General features: G+C 42.0%; 1 protein-coding gene across 12 annotated transcripts in view; it reads right to left on the reverse strand.

Moving 5' to 3' along the window:
• adgrl3.1 (adhesion G protein-coupled receptor L3.1) overlaps positions 1-15,124 on the reverse strand; it is a 119,864-nt gene that overhangs the window by 16,476 nt on the left and 88,264 nt on the right. For all 12 annotated transcript variants that reach the window (XM_069529992.1, XM_020100515.2, XM_069529993.1 and 9 more), the window contains 6 exons: positions 14,873-15,056; positions 9,961-10,083; positions 9,602-9,807; positions 8,255-8,431; positions 6,963-7,172; positions 1,926-2,146 (listed from right to left, as the gene is read on the reverse strand). In XM_069529992.1, coding sequence (XP_069386093.1) covers positions 1,926-2,146; positions 6,963-7,172; positions 8,255-8,431; positions 9,602-9,807; positions 9,961-10,083; positions 14,873-15,056 — 1,121 coding nt within the window. The remainder of the gene's footprint in view (positions 1-1,925; positions 2,147-6,962; positions 7,173-8,254; positions 8,432-9,601; positions 9,808-9,960; positions 10,084-14,872; positions 15,057-15,124) is intronic.

Here is a 15,124-nt window from a genome sequence, read left to right on the forward strand (position 1 = left end):
TTACATCTTTAAATGGCTCTAACATTACGCTCCCACGACATAATGCTTTTTTTTGTGTGTGTTTCTACCGTTAAATCGCAGCTATTGTCAACACGAGTCTGGTGGCTAATGGCATGCAGTCTGATTATTCATCCAGAGCTTGGCATTCAGACACTCATGTTTTAATGATCGTTCCACGATGAAATATTGATCTAAGTGCTATACGGACTGGTGTGGCTTGATGCTTAAACACTGCTCAATTCAACCCTTTCCCGTCTTCTAGCCTCCAAAGTGACGTGTAGCTGTGAGGTCTGATCTACAGAAGACCCTCGCCAGCAGCACAGAATGTGGACATTTGAGCATGTGAATCATTTAACAGCCCTATAGTGTCCTGTCATATTTCACTTTCTATATGGAGCCGCTCATTTATTAGCAATTGAGGGAAGAAATTTTTTCCAGAGACACGTTTTTTTCAATGCAATCCGCATTGATAATGCCCTTTCTTACAGTTGTAGAGTGGAGGACAGGTCACAGACTTCCTAAGTGCACCGTATGCATTTATGCACATCATGCACATAATATGCACATGCATGAATAAAAATTGGGCCTTTCGAGGTGTCTTCTCAGCGTCACAGCATGAACTGAGTGGACAGGTCACGTGTGTGAAACTGTTGTTATGTTCACTCCAGTGTATTTGAATGAGATGCTGCTGGCTGGCTTCTCTTGGATTCACTCTGTGTCTCAGTTGGACAAGTCAAGCAGGCATGTGCTCTTAATGTATGTCCTCATCCCACTCGCTGCTCTGCACTTCCTCCTGGGAAGCTTCTTTTTTTTTTTTACACACACTAGTGCAGACCGGTATGGATGTGTGCACACTCTGACAGACTGCCCCACCACTCCAGTTTCTATCCCTCCATTCTCACACTCAAACATTCAAATCACTTCTTTTCTCCCTCAGGCAACAACCATACAACTACTTTTTCATTTGAGAATGGTGTTTTCAACTGAAACGAGCTCTGTCAGTCATGACTCTGGATCAGTTTAGATCCCCATCCATACTTACTCTCCTCAGAATGCATATCATGTGACCACTCGCCTACACCTACATGCTCGTGCTAGTGCAAACAAGAGGACTCAGATCCCACTGGACAAGGGAATGGTCGCCGATTCCCCAAATAGTAGCTTGTCTCCTGCTCATGTAAACAGTTGTATCTTTGTAAAATTCAGAATCTAACTGCACAACATCTGTTATAATTGTGTAATGTTTTGTACTAAACTGGTAGCCGAGGCTAATGCCGGTTGTTTGCTTCTGGAAGGGATGGATGTGATAGGGGCCTGAGGAATCAGCGAAGGCTACATCGTGACCGAAAGAACCAATCAGCAACTGGTTGTAAATGTCTACGTCATCAGTTCCAAACATCTCCACTTCTGCCCGTCCAGACTATAACTCTGCTCTGCAGTTTTCCAATTGAGATGGGACAAGCAGTGATTACAAACGTCTCTGTTTTAGTGGCTCTAAAACTCTGGAGTAGTGTGGAAGGCAGGTGCATCTGTATGGAGTGGATGTGTTTTCAAATGAAAATGTATTTTAGTATGGACGTAGCCTCAGTCTGCTCCACCATGCTCCCCCCATCTTTCCCACAAGTTAAATCCTTCCATATTCACCCATTGTTGCTGCTGTGCTCATGCAGCCACTCTAACATGCATCCTCCCTCTGCTTGTACCCACTCTTCCCCTCCAGTCTTCCATCCTTCTCTGCCTCTCTCCCCTCTCAACCTCGCTGAATTGACTCTTCAGAGGTGCCACAGCTTGTAGACTCCACTGTGGCAGACACAGCCAAAACGACAGCAGGCACTTCAGCACCCCCCCTTTCCCTCTCTGCCCCCATCATCCATCTATCCTTCCGTCATCCTATATGCTCCCTCCCAACCCCCCTCTATCCTTACACTCGGTCAGTGCCGTAACTCCTGTAGTCCACAGCGGCGGAGACGGCCACGATGATGGCAGGCACTCCATATCCTGCCAGGTAGAAGTACTTAGTCCTGGAGTGTTCGCTCTCAAACACCTCTACCAGCATGATGTAGAGCTGCACCCCTTCCAGGAACATCCAAGTGAATGCTGCCAAGAAGAAGAAATGGAGCAGGGCCGCGAAGACTGCACAGGCAATCTGGAGAGGGAAGGAAAAGACGGAGAGGATTTAGAAATACAGTCACACAACATGGAACGATGCTCAGGACACTTGATGAGATGTAGGTAAAAAGAATCAAACACTTCAGGTGATACGAGTGTGAGCCAGACTTTATTGTCGTCACGACAATTGTGGAATTGACAGGAGAGTATGAAGCAGAAAGCAGCAGAGGGAGCTCACAATCATAGTGTACTATAACAGCAATTACAGGCGACAGAATGACTCTAAATCACTTCAAGAGAGCAACATTAGTACAGCCTCCTTCACACTTTACTCTGCGTCTACATCTTCAAGTTATTTAAGAAGATAGATGGGAGAATACAAGTGACAAGTCGGTGCTGCAGCCTGTGCTGATTGACCACATTTCAAACAGAAGCACTTTCAAAAGGGGGCTGAGAGAAAGGAGGAGGGAGGGGGTTATGGAGGAGGGCAAATTACTTGGCAGCACTGAAGAGAATACAATATGATTTTTTGTCAATGCCAAGGATGAACAGAAATACGTAAAAAAAACTAAAAATGACTCAGCAACTTGGTATGAAAGAGACAAAGCACCGATAAAAATTGACACATTTTAGAGCTCAGGGAAAAGGCCGCAGTAACATCAGCTTAGATACTGAATATCTGAAGGAAAGAAATCAGGTTTTATGCTTAACTAGAACTGAAACATGGATTTAAAAGAAACTGTATTTTCAAAATAATGCCATTATTGTTAATTTAGTTTGTGGTATGGTAATTGTAATGGAAATAACTAATGAGATTTGTAGAAAGTGAGTAAATGGAGATTAAATCAGATTGAAGAGGCACCTGATAAAAAGCTTTATATTTTTCATTTCATTTTTTTCAAGCTTTTTTTTCAAACATGAACTCTGGAAAATGTCTCTAAACTGGGTCCAGACTATAGATGTAAAGATCGGCCCTGACTTCATTCTAATCGGCACATATGCTTGACTCATCCACCCAACATCAACCCAAAGGAATTCTTTTCTCCAATTCAGAAACCAGCACCCGTATGAACATTCCACTAGAGCACTACAAGCACTAGTGTTGAATAGAATAGAAGGCATCCTATTCTATTCAACACTATAGATAATATTTTTCCTGGGAGTTGCCACTCATGTATAAAGAACGCATTGTCTGGGGCTACATCCATACTACCACTTTTTATATACCACGTGGTTGTGGTGTGTTGTTAGTTACAGAAAGAGCTAGGCTACAAACAAGAAGCAGCAATGGAGAAGAATAATAGCAGAGATGTCTTTTCTTGGATCGATGATGAGGGGGAACGCAGGTTTTGAAAATAAAATTGGGGCCAGCAGCGTTTCTGATGTATTTTGTGTTTTTACTTTTCAATTCCATTGCGTGTTTGAAACGCCATCAACACGCCGACTCAATGTGAATTTTTGGACATTTTTCTACTGTATTCTCAAATGAGCCCACTGATAATTTAGGAGAGGGCTAGCAGGAACATTTCCTGGAAAATGTCCGGAGTTAGTGACTTGTATGTTTTCTTTCTCACATACAGCCCCTTTCAGGAAAGTGTCCGGACATCATGTCTGAAAGAGGCTTTAGAAAAACCCAGAGAGAGTCTCTCCTGAATGAAAAAAAAAGAAAAACCCAAAGATGAGTAGTTGAAAAGTGGAAGAGGGGTATCAAACCTAAAACAACATTAATGATTTCAGCAGAAGGAAACAAAGAAAAGAGTGCTGCTTTAGAAGAGAGGACGAGGAAAGAATGAGCGGCGAGATTTGGCCCGTCACGTTCACGGCAATGTTCTAATCTAAAGAGTCTCTCCTAAATCACTGAATGAGAGAGCGAACAGACAGACTTTTATAATGGAGGGGTTTTCAGCAAGAGACAATTACCTAATGTCTGAGAGACAATGAGTTTAGGGGGCGAGGGAGTCACTCATTTCCATTTCTAATGATCGCACAGTGTATCTTACACACACATACACGCACACACACACACACACAGGTAAAAAACTGGCTGATTATGCAAAGTCATTTACTTTTCCTGCTGGAATTACTGGCTTAACTGGCTGTGAGCTAAGTGACGCTGAAGATGTTAATGGGGGTTACAAATAGTCACCGGTAATTAACAGGAGAACGCCACACACACCGATGCAGCACACAAGCGTACAAAGAAACATGATCCCTGCTACACAAACATACACACACCAAAGACAAATACACAAACCTCAATGTCAAAACACATTATATCAAATTTGCCTTGTCTCTTCATCCGAGATAGTTTTCTCATTGAACTCTCAGCAGGATGCCAATGCATGAGGCTTTACTTTAGTATGGGGGAGGCAAAGGATATACCCGAGAGTACGTCCTCCCCCATAAACACACACTCCAATGATTAAATGATGATTAAACCAGTTAATAGAAGAGAAAAAAAGAAAAAAAACATGGGCTACCTTTACACTAAAGGTTACATATACTCTAATACATACAAACAGATTATCGTTAGATGACCATGTGCAGTGAAATTAAAGGGCAATATCTCATCTCATAATAATCAGATTTTTTGTAAATGCTTAATGAGGTTTAAAGTCCTTATAAATTAGATGATCATTTATGTTATATACAACATGGGCTGTGGCTGAGGCTACATCCACACTGCTAGGTTTTCCTGATCTCTGTCCCTGTCCATACTAAAACGCAGGGGTACACTTATATACACTTGACATGTGCAAAAAGGATTTGGTTGTTATTTGCAGAAGGGGCAATGCTACAAATAATAACTTGTCTCCGACACAATTTAACTGCAAAACAGCTATTAGCAAAGACAGATCATCATCATCATGCGTCATCATTTCCAAACATCTCCCATTCAGAGTAAAACTTATATTTTTAGCGGCTCTTATTGTCCGTGCAAGAGTTGATGCTCTTTCAAACAAAAAGCTAGAAGTGTGGCTGTAGCCTGGAACTATATTCACAATTGAGCCAGTCAACCTGATACAGGACCTTGAGAGGACAGGCCATGACTTATAGAATTTAGACATGCAGAATAGACTGCATTCATGCACAGCTTTTAGTAGAATGCAAAGGAATCATTGAATGCTACTTGACATTTTGATGCACACAATGACATACAGCCAATACACACTGACACACTGAGCCAGAATAAAACCCCAAGGTTGTTCTGAATGTCAACATGGATTATTTGACCTGGCATGACCCCTGCTCAGGAGCTGGTTGCCATTCCAATGGAATTCAAGTAGCATTTACATAAAATAAATCCCATCTTTAAAACCTTTACAATTTTATAATTTCGTCTATATTTTATTTAAATCACTTTTCATTAAATGTAAATTCAACAGTTCTGTTCAGCACGCATTTACACGCATTTACACACAGTTATTCTACAGTACATTAGCAGTGACGTGTGGGGACCCGTGTGATATTGCATTCTTAATATGAACAGTCAAACGCAGGTTGAAGCCATATTTACAATCCTGCCTCGCATGAGATTTGTTTGTGATCTTTTTATTTACCACAAACATCCTCCTCACAACCAGTGGGATTCCCTGCTACTGTTGCCTGAGGGCAAAATGCAAATGTTAACATGAACTCAGAAAAGATAATACAAAGCTTTAAAAGATGATCTACTATAGAACCATCTATGAATCACTGGTGATGGAACAAAGAAAAGACAAAACTACATATTCATTATATTTGGGTTACTTGTCAATAGTACTCTACATATTTATTACATTTACTATGTAGGTTATGTTTTTTGTGTGCACATATTACACGAATACTACTGGACCGATTACCAGGAAACTTGGTGAAGGACGGTTAATTCAATCATTGTATTTTACTTTCTTTAACATTGTGAGATTTCTTTCATACATTTTCAAGATTTCTCAGAAAAATACTCTTGGATGTTGGATCTAGTGATTTCATAAGGGAACTATTGGCAGAGGAGGAGTGCCCTGAGGTGCCATATATAATATAATATATTACATATATTATACCTCTTGTTAAGTAACCTAGATATCATAAATATGTATAGTACAATAACTAATTTAGCTCTGTTATATATGTTATCATATATATGTTATAGATGCTGTATAGATGCTATATCTGCTTTGCTTTAGTTGTCAATGCTTTCTTAATTAGCAACAAACTGTAAAATGATTAATATGATGGAATTGTCGAGCCCCTCTTCCACGAGTAAAGTAGTGATGTGATTGAAAATCAAACATTCAATCCATTACTTAAGTGTTTGCCCGGCTGTTTTTTTCTTGTCACAATGAATAAGAAATACAAATAAAACATTGCATAACTTATATGAATACACGGATATTGTTTGTTTAATAGCGAGTCAGAAAAATGTCTGCTTCTGATTCAGTCTGGGAACGCTGCGTGTACCAAACCTGCTGTTTCTTATTCATGTGGTGGTAATGTGGTCAACCACTGACAGCAAGTTAGTAAACATTTCACAATTGACTCTGCCAACGCTGCAGTATAATCAGTACCGTTGGTCAGTGGACAATTATGCCCAGCCTGTGCCAGCGCAGCATGAATAAACAGGCAGTTTCAAATGAAGCCTGTGAAAAGAAATAGTCCTTTTCATTTATTTCTATATCTAGGTCACATTTCAATATTGATCAACTTGTCATAGCTTGTAGTTAAAATAATATACACAGACTCTATTATTTATACCGGGGCCTGGAGCCAATCCCAGCTCACATTGGATGAGAGGCGGGTCGCCAGCGTATCACATGGTCATTCTACACAGATACACACGCAAAGAAAAAAAAAGGAAAATCCATTCTCCTTACCGGCTGGTCGGCCCTGTTGATCCCGACCAGGAACAGTGACTCTGCAATGAAGAGGCTGATGCAGAGGTTCTTGTGGATGGTGTTGCGGTCGCTCTGCAGCCCGCGGAAGAAGCAGAAGGTGAAGATGCAGATGAGCAAACAAACCAGCGACAACAGGATCCCCACCCACGTGATCACGTCCAGGAGCAGGTCATGCATGCTGTCTGCTTTCTGTGAGACGTACAGAAAAAGAGAAAGGAAAAAGCATGAGTCGTTTATTCCATCTATACACTATCTATACCTCTTAACGAGCCAACATCAGGCTAGCTGCACTCTGGATAGCTTGCCCGCATGTGGAAAGGCCAACATACCGAGACAAACATCCATTTACATCGTAGATACAGGGCCGTGCAAACCTCATACAGAAAGAACCTGGCCGACCCGGCTATCGAACCAGGAACCCTCTGTTGTGAGGTGACAGTGCTGTACCACTGTGCCGCCCTTCGCCGAAATCGCACAAGTCATATTGTTGTAACATACAAACAGACACACAGGCAGACACCTCCCCTCTGGAAGTCTGGCTGTGTGTCACTGAGCGTTCAGGGCCACAGTGTTACGCTGCGTTGCACAGGTGCGCTGGCTCTATCCATCAGTGTCCTGCAACCTGGCAGGCGGAGCAATGTTCAACATTGCACTGCTGTGATGGATCTACTGCTCAAACCCTCACACTGTGTTCACACGGGGGCTGCCGAGCCATAGCTCTGACCATGACCCCTTTAGAAGTAACACACATCCTCTGGGCCGCAGGGACAGACGAGGGTGTCGCGCGTTATCCGGAGTTACAGAAGCCGATTTGGGAAAAGGAACTTATCGTGACAAAAGATGGGGACAAAAGAAGGTGCTTATCCCACACAGAGAGGGACAAAAGAGTTTTTATCCACTGCCCACTCTGACTCGTGGATGTCAAATTATTTTTTTTCTCGTCACTCCAAAATGAAACTAATAAAATAAAGTCTCATGAAAGGTGAACTAGATTCTGTTTTGCTGGATTTGTTTGAGGTGCATATTTCTTTTCTCGTCTCATTGACAGGCCGGATGAAACAACTGTAAAAATCATCTGTAAAATCTCCCCTGCCAAGATCCAAAGTCTCTGGAGAGTTCAAATCTATTTTCCTCCTCTTCCTTCCTTCCCTCCCTCCCACTTTTTTGCCACGATGCCTTTGCCAGCCACCACTAATCAAATGATGAACAGCTGACCCTTTGATATTGCCCCTCCCGCCTCCTCTGGCAGGCACGGTGGAACAAACGCCTACCTTGACCTCCACGTGGGCCATAAGCACCGCAAAGCTGGTGAGGTGCGTGCAGGAGCAGCTGGTGTGTGTGCGATTGGTGGCCAGCAGACGACAGTCCTGCGTAGACCAGAATCCCATCATGGTGCGTTTGGAGTAGCTCCAGAACGAACAGTTGGGATTGAAGTTTTCTTCCGAATGCTAAGGAGAGGGGGAGAGAGAGTTAGACATGGAGAGAGAGAGAGAGAGAGAGAGACAAAAAGGACGAGGGGTGGTAGAGCAAGGAGACAGAACAGATACTTAGTCATGGGGAGGTGGGAGGAAGAAGCATGAAAAAGGTGGGAGAGCCAAAAAAAAGTGAGAAAAGTGGTGGGAGGACTTGGTGGAGAGGGGATGGAAAGGAAGAGACACAGAGAGGGAGTCACAACACACACACACACACACACAACAACAACAAAACAACAAACAGAAGGGACAGAATGGGAGAGCGAAGCAACAAATAAACACAGTCATGACAGGAGGTGACGGTGCCGTGTCTGTGCGTGTTGTACATGTACGAGCTGCTTGTGTTGTGTACGCTGATGAAGCTGTGTGTTTGTGTGCGTGTGTGTGCGTGTCTGTGTGTGTGTGTGTGTGTGTGTTGCTTTAGGGGAGTTCTCTGGAAATGAGCAACTGAAACCGTGTTTTTTTTGTCTTTGCAGCCATCGAGCTGAAACATCAATTGGAGACGAATTTGCTTGTTGGATAAGAAACTAAATACTCACCACAATTTACAATTTTTAAAAGTTACGTGACACAATTGCAAATGTATTTAGTGTGTGATAATTGTTTCTGTCTTCTGAGAAGATGTAAATCAATCAGGACAAGTTGTCAAATAAAATCATGCAAGCCTTCTGGTGCACACATGCAAAGGTTTCTTGTGCGCACCATAAAAAAATGCCCATAGTGCCCATGTTTTTTTGTTTTGTTTTTGGTGACAAAGAAAATCCTTTAAAGAAATTCCAATTATTATTTATTATTATTATTGGTTTTGGCCTCTAGTGGTTGATGTATTCCATTTATCATGTAATTCTTCCAGTTCTGTGTTTTCTTTGCCCCTTACTCTGATGTCAGTTTAGATCCATCCTCACCCATTTTCTCACCTTCTCCACCCCTCTGCACACCTCCCATATAGCGTATATAATGAACCCTTTTAGTTATCAGATGGTTTTCATGTTCCTGATTCATCTGTGGTGCTTTTATTCTTGTGAGTTTTCAGAAAAGCTTCAAATATCACCATGCTTTTCCTTTAAAATCCTCCTCTTCCATTATCCAGCACGTTATTTCTTTTTAATGTTTACAAAGGGAGGTCATGACCTGCAGCTCACTTACCTGCAGGTGTTTGACAGTGAAGACCACAGGCTCAGACAGGTAAACCTTATTGCTCTCCTTGTTAATGGATGCCGTGATGACCGGGGAGTTGACGATCATAGAGTAATTAGGGTAGACCGCCTCGCTGCTCAGCCTGACGCTGGCGTTCTCCGTCGACAGGTAGGAACCCAAGTTCCTGTACAAGACAAACGCCATCCTGATCTCACCTGTCAGAAGACAAACAGGAACATGTGAGAGGAGCTCAAGATAATTGTGTACAGAAATAGACTGAAGCAGTGTTAGACAGCGAAGGAGAGAGACAGCGGCCACAGACTTCATCGTGAGAGCAAGAGGGAGAGAGTGCGTGATTTCTCCTCTACCGTTTCTGCCGTGCTGTTTGAGAGTGCTCGCTGACAGCTGGATGGAGTTTCCATGTAGCTCTGACTGAGGGAACGTCAGGTCTGCAAGATTCCCATCCGTGCTCAGCCTGGCCACTTCCAACTCTGGAACACACACATACACACACATTACATTAAATTACATTACACACGTAGCACGAGGATTTGTTTTGCAGCTTCGTAATAACCATGTTTTCTCACTAAGTGCATCACAGCAGAACACAGGCATGAATCCTGAAGCGGTTTCTAGCTTTTCCCCAAACAAAGAAAATGAAACAGCTGACACGCATCCGGATGTTTTATATTAAAAAGGCAACAACGTCTTCAGGCAACCGGTCCAACAAACGCAAGGTGGATAATCCAGCCCGTCTCTTGTAATTTCACCATTCACGTTCATTAGCACATTCCTGATTACAGCCAAGTAATGTATTCGATAAAGTTTCTAATTAAGGACTAATTATACCTTTGCTGTATTGCTACCTTGTGCTTCTGAGCGATTTGGTAATTTAGACAATGGTTTTCGTGGTGAAAACAGCTCCCTGATCAAATAAACAACACAAGGACATGCTTGAATGGAAATGAGAGTGGAAGAGGAGGGGGTGGAGTGGGAGAGGAGGAGGGTGAGAGGAAGGGAAGTTGAAGAGGTCAGGGAGAAGTGCTGGAAAGAGAAAAAATATAAAAAGGAGTGTAGTCAGAGGGAGAGAATGGATGAGATGAGCGAAGGGTGGTGTAGAGTGGAGAAAGATTACTGTGGCTACATCCATTTCGACTCCTGTATATTTTAGTTTGGGTGCATCGTGTACGTGAGTGGTCTCATGACATGCATTTTCAGGCTTAAACAATAGCATGTTTCTTAACCGTGTCAGGAGATGTATCAGTGTAAAATCAGACAACAGGCTACGCCATGACCGAAAAAGACATAATCAGCAAGTAGTTTTGAGTGTCTATTCACAACGTCTCGGTTTCTGCTCGTTTATAATGGTATAACTTCTACATTGTCGCGGCTCTGGAACTGGAGTAGTGTGGACGTCGGGCGAATCCTGAGCAGAGTTGATGCGTTTTCAAATGAAAACAGTCATGTGGATGTAGCCTGTGTTCTCTTATAGAGTAAAATATAAGGCACAAAAGTGAGAGATACCAAGGTGTGGGAGAGAGGCAGAGTGAGGCAGGCAGACGTAAACACAGACACTGAAATGCAAATAAAGAAAGAGAAACACTGGTTAAGTGTCCCTCACTTTCACATGAGCCAAACCAAATATTCAAGATACAACACACACACACACACACACAGCGGCGGGGTATCAAAACACAGAGTCTAATCTAATTAAAGGATCCTTGTCATGACAATCCTCCTCCAAAGAAACACCCTTGTTCATTATCGTTATCACACACTCACGCTGTTACCGCTGTTACCTTCCAATCACTGATTTGGTTCTAATAATAACACTATTTATTCATCTTAATATCACTGCACTGCACAGTCGCTCACACAAAATCAAATTGAATCACACAGTATAGCAGCAGTGGCTCCTTTTAAATACGCATAGTTCAAATACTGTTCATGTCACTCACTCTCCTCTGATGGCCTTAGAAAAGAAGGGAGGGGGCTTAAGACGTGCAAGGAGAAGAGTAGAAAGGAAGGAAATGGAGAGAGAGAGAGAAAAAGAGATGAGAGGTGGTATCGGGCCAGTTATGAATAAAGGGGAGAGATAATCACGGTGGATCTGCCCACTGGATTAGCTGGAAGGGAAGATTAACGGCACAAAAAGGAGACGAAAGTGGAGACAAAATTTTCCACTAAGAGATAATTTCCTGTTTTAAGTCCTTCAGAGATGTGGTAGCCTACATCTCGGAGGCTGTTTATGTAACTATACTGTATTTATAAGTTCAGGAGGAAAAGAATTGGAGGAGATACAAGTCTGAAATTATGTAAGGTAAAATAGTGTAGGAGGATCGTTGCTGCTTGGGAATGAACTGCGTTACTTCAACTTGAGCGAGAACGTGACGAGGAAGTCACGTTGGAGGCGCCGAGTTTGCGGAATCCGACTGTCTGTCTTTGATAGGAGCAGAATGAAATGTTATAACCACGTTGTGCGACTTAAATAGCTGTGATTTTATTGCTTATTGATGTGAAAGTGAGCAAAAAAAACCCTCAGAGCGTCGCTTGACATTCCACCACCGCCGTCACCCTCAAGCGTGCGCTCATCCGGCATCATCCTCCACTCATCATCTCCTCTACTCTCTCTCTTCGTCTTCGCCTGCTTCTCCTCCATGACTTTTCATGTCTGACTGAGTGACAGAAGTCCAGCGAAGCCTCGTAATGGCAGAGCGATGTGTTGGGAAATCTTGAAATATTAAATAAAAAAAGTGGGGGGGGAGTAAACAGCAGGATAATCAAGGGAAACGAATGCGAGCAGCTGGCTGGTCTGGGAGCAGATGAAACGATGGCTCACATTTATGTCATCATCTAGAGGCATGAACAAGCACTGAGGCTTTTTTGCTCATAAGTATTTCTGCGTCCATGGGCCCACTGATGAGAAGATGAGAGGAGATGATGGAAGGAAGCGAAATAGAGAGAGCAGAGGAAGGGGGTGCACGTATATAATAACCAGCTTTGTTCTGTTTATTCCATTCCTCCTACAAGTAGAGGGATGAAAAAAAGAACTGAGAAATAAAGAAATAAAAAATATTGTCTCTGGCAAACAATTCATGCCTGTCTTAGAAGCCCCAAGGCCACCTCTTTCCCTGTATTCTATTAGATTAGGTTTAGTCTCTGTGGATTTTATCCTTCAAAGCCTCTCACACAACAACCCGCACCTCTTCATTGTGACCTTTCTTTATGTCCCTCCTCCTCGAGATAGAGCAAACACGAACAGCTGGAAATATATGTTGTAACAGAAACACAATTTTGCACAACATCTTATCATCTGATGAAATGCTGAAATGTATTATTAGGTTATTTAAATGATTGTTTTGTTTCTTTTTTTTCTTTTATTAAATTTAGAGGTACAGTCTGTATCTTGGCTGCTAGGGGTCTCTCAATCAAAACCACAACAAAAGACCTAGTTTGATGACATCATGAAGCAGCATGGGATCATGGGAGATGTTGTCTTCACCACCTTTGTCGATGAAACGCTACCTGACGTGACTCAAGTGTAAATCATGTTCAAGGACGAGGTAATGAATCAAAGTTTTGCTCCCGTTAAGCAGCAAATGATGATTAAAAAATCGTAGCACATTACGAGTGACCAATACAAACAGTGGAAGGAAAAAGTAGACGACTGGCTACCAGTGTGTTTCCCCCCCGTAAGTTACAGCAGTTAAAGCATATTTGATGCAATTAAAAGACGAACAACTTAACCTTGAGGTAAATTAGGGATTTCTCTGGGTTTAAACATTATTGGAAACATGTTGAATGATGTAAACACATAAGTCAACTAAATGTACAACAGATATCTCGTTAATTTTAGACATTTAAATGAAGATACTAATATGTCTTTAACAGGTATCAATGGAAATACATTCGACAGCTTTTGTGTACATATTTGTAACTGGATTATAATATGAGCAAATATTTATTAATTAATAATAATTAAAACCATAAATTCTAGTCAGGCCAGGATCTGAGATTATAGAGGCCTGATACAACATTAATACTGTGTCAGTGGTTCTTTAGCACTAGGGTTTGCATTTACCTCAAATCTTTAATAACTTTTGTCACATTGAAAATTGGAAAAAATTACGAGAATCTGCGGAAACTGCTCTTCAGGCAGAATACTCAGTTTGATAATGATTTTGGATTAAGAAATGCAGAAATAATTCAGATTCTGGCTGTTTAACATGGTTCTCCTTTTAATCCATTTAAAGTCTCATTAGATTCCAGATGTTTTGTTAATTCATGCTCACAAATTATTAATTCGACAGAATGTATCGCTAAGTTTTGTTCTTAACTGATCAAACATTTACACCTAAAACATCTTGTCCCCTTAAAAGGTTCTCTTTAGAACTACCTCAGAGATGGTTAATGTTTACCCATTATGTAAAGTTTCTTTCCTTGTATCCTGTTGTTGACGACTTTGTGGGCTTAGTTTTCGTTTACCTTTCTGACAAATTGAGGATTTTCATATTCTTCACACACACTGTAAAATATGAATTATAATTTATTGTGCTGTAAGATATCTCCGACAGTTCACCTCGCAGCTCAGTTCATGAGCACAAACTCTCACATGTTTCTCTCTTCAGCCTCTCTGCACTGTAACAACAGCTTTATTCTGCCCCATTTCCATTCATGCCCACTCCACATGTCCGTTCACATGTACAGTATGTGTGTGTGTGATTGCACACATGGTGGATGATATTATCTTTTAGCCACAATGACATTAGATATTATTAATATTAATACGTTGTTTCTAGCTTGCATCAAACTAAGATCTTTGGTGGCGGTCTCCTGTTGTCATCTTGTCTTCTTACTATGATATTACATCATATGCTCAGATCTTATAGTTATCCTGAGCAGGTTTACAATGTTATTGAATTCGTAAAACAAAGAAAAAAGGAAGAGAACTGAGAAATCTAATATCCATATTTCTGCCAAAATCAGGCCACGAAATGGTAGAAATTCTTTCCTCTTTTAGTTTTTGTTCAGGTAAAGTCAACAAAACCTGTACCAGTGATTTTCTCCACTCTCTGCCATACTTTGCACTCCTAAAAGTCAACTCCTGCCTAGTGCCGCGACAGCCTTCACCAATTGGACACACTTCTGATCCACTGCAGCAAGTAGAGGCTAAGTGCCTTGCTCGAGGGCATCTCAACAGGATCCCTGACACTTACAGGGTCAAGCTTAGTTTACAGAGCTGGAAGCTACCAAAAAGAAAGAAAGAAAAACTGTACTCACGGATGTTGTCAGTGGTCTCCTGCACAGTGTCTGTCTTGAGGAGGTTGTCAGCCAACATGAAGGCGCCGGTCTCCACAGTGTCGAGGAGCAGAGTGGCTGAGTGTAGCTGCTCGGTGGTGGGCAGCTCCCTCCACGCTGACTGGGCCCGTGGCTGCAGCAAATTATTCACTGTCTCCACCATAGCCTGGGGCAGCAGCAGAGACACATATGAGGTCACATGGAAGGAAGCTTTTATCACAACCATGCTAATGT

The sequence above is a fragment of the Paralichthys olivaceus genome, chromosome 8, assembly GCF_024713975.1.
Source record: "Paralichthys olivaceus isolate ysfri-2021 chromosome 8, ASM2471397v2, whole genome shotgun sequence".
Taxonomy (NCBI): Eukaryota; Metazoa; Chordata; class Actinopteri; order Pleuronectiformes; family Paralichthyidae; genus Paralichthys; species Paralichthys olivaceus.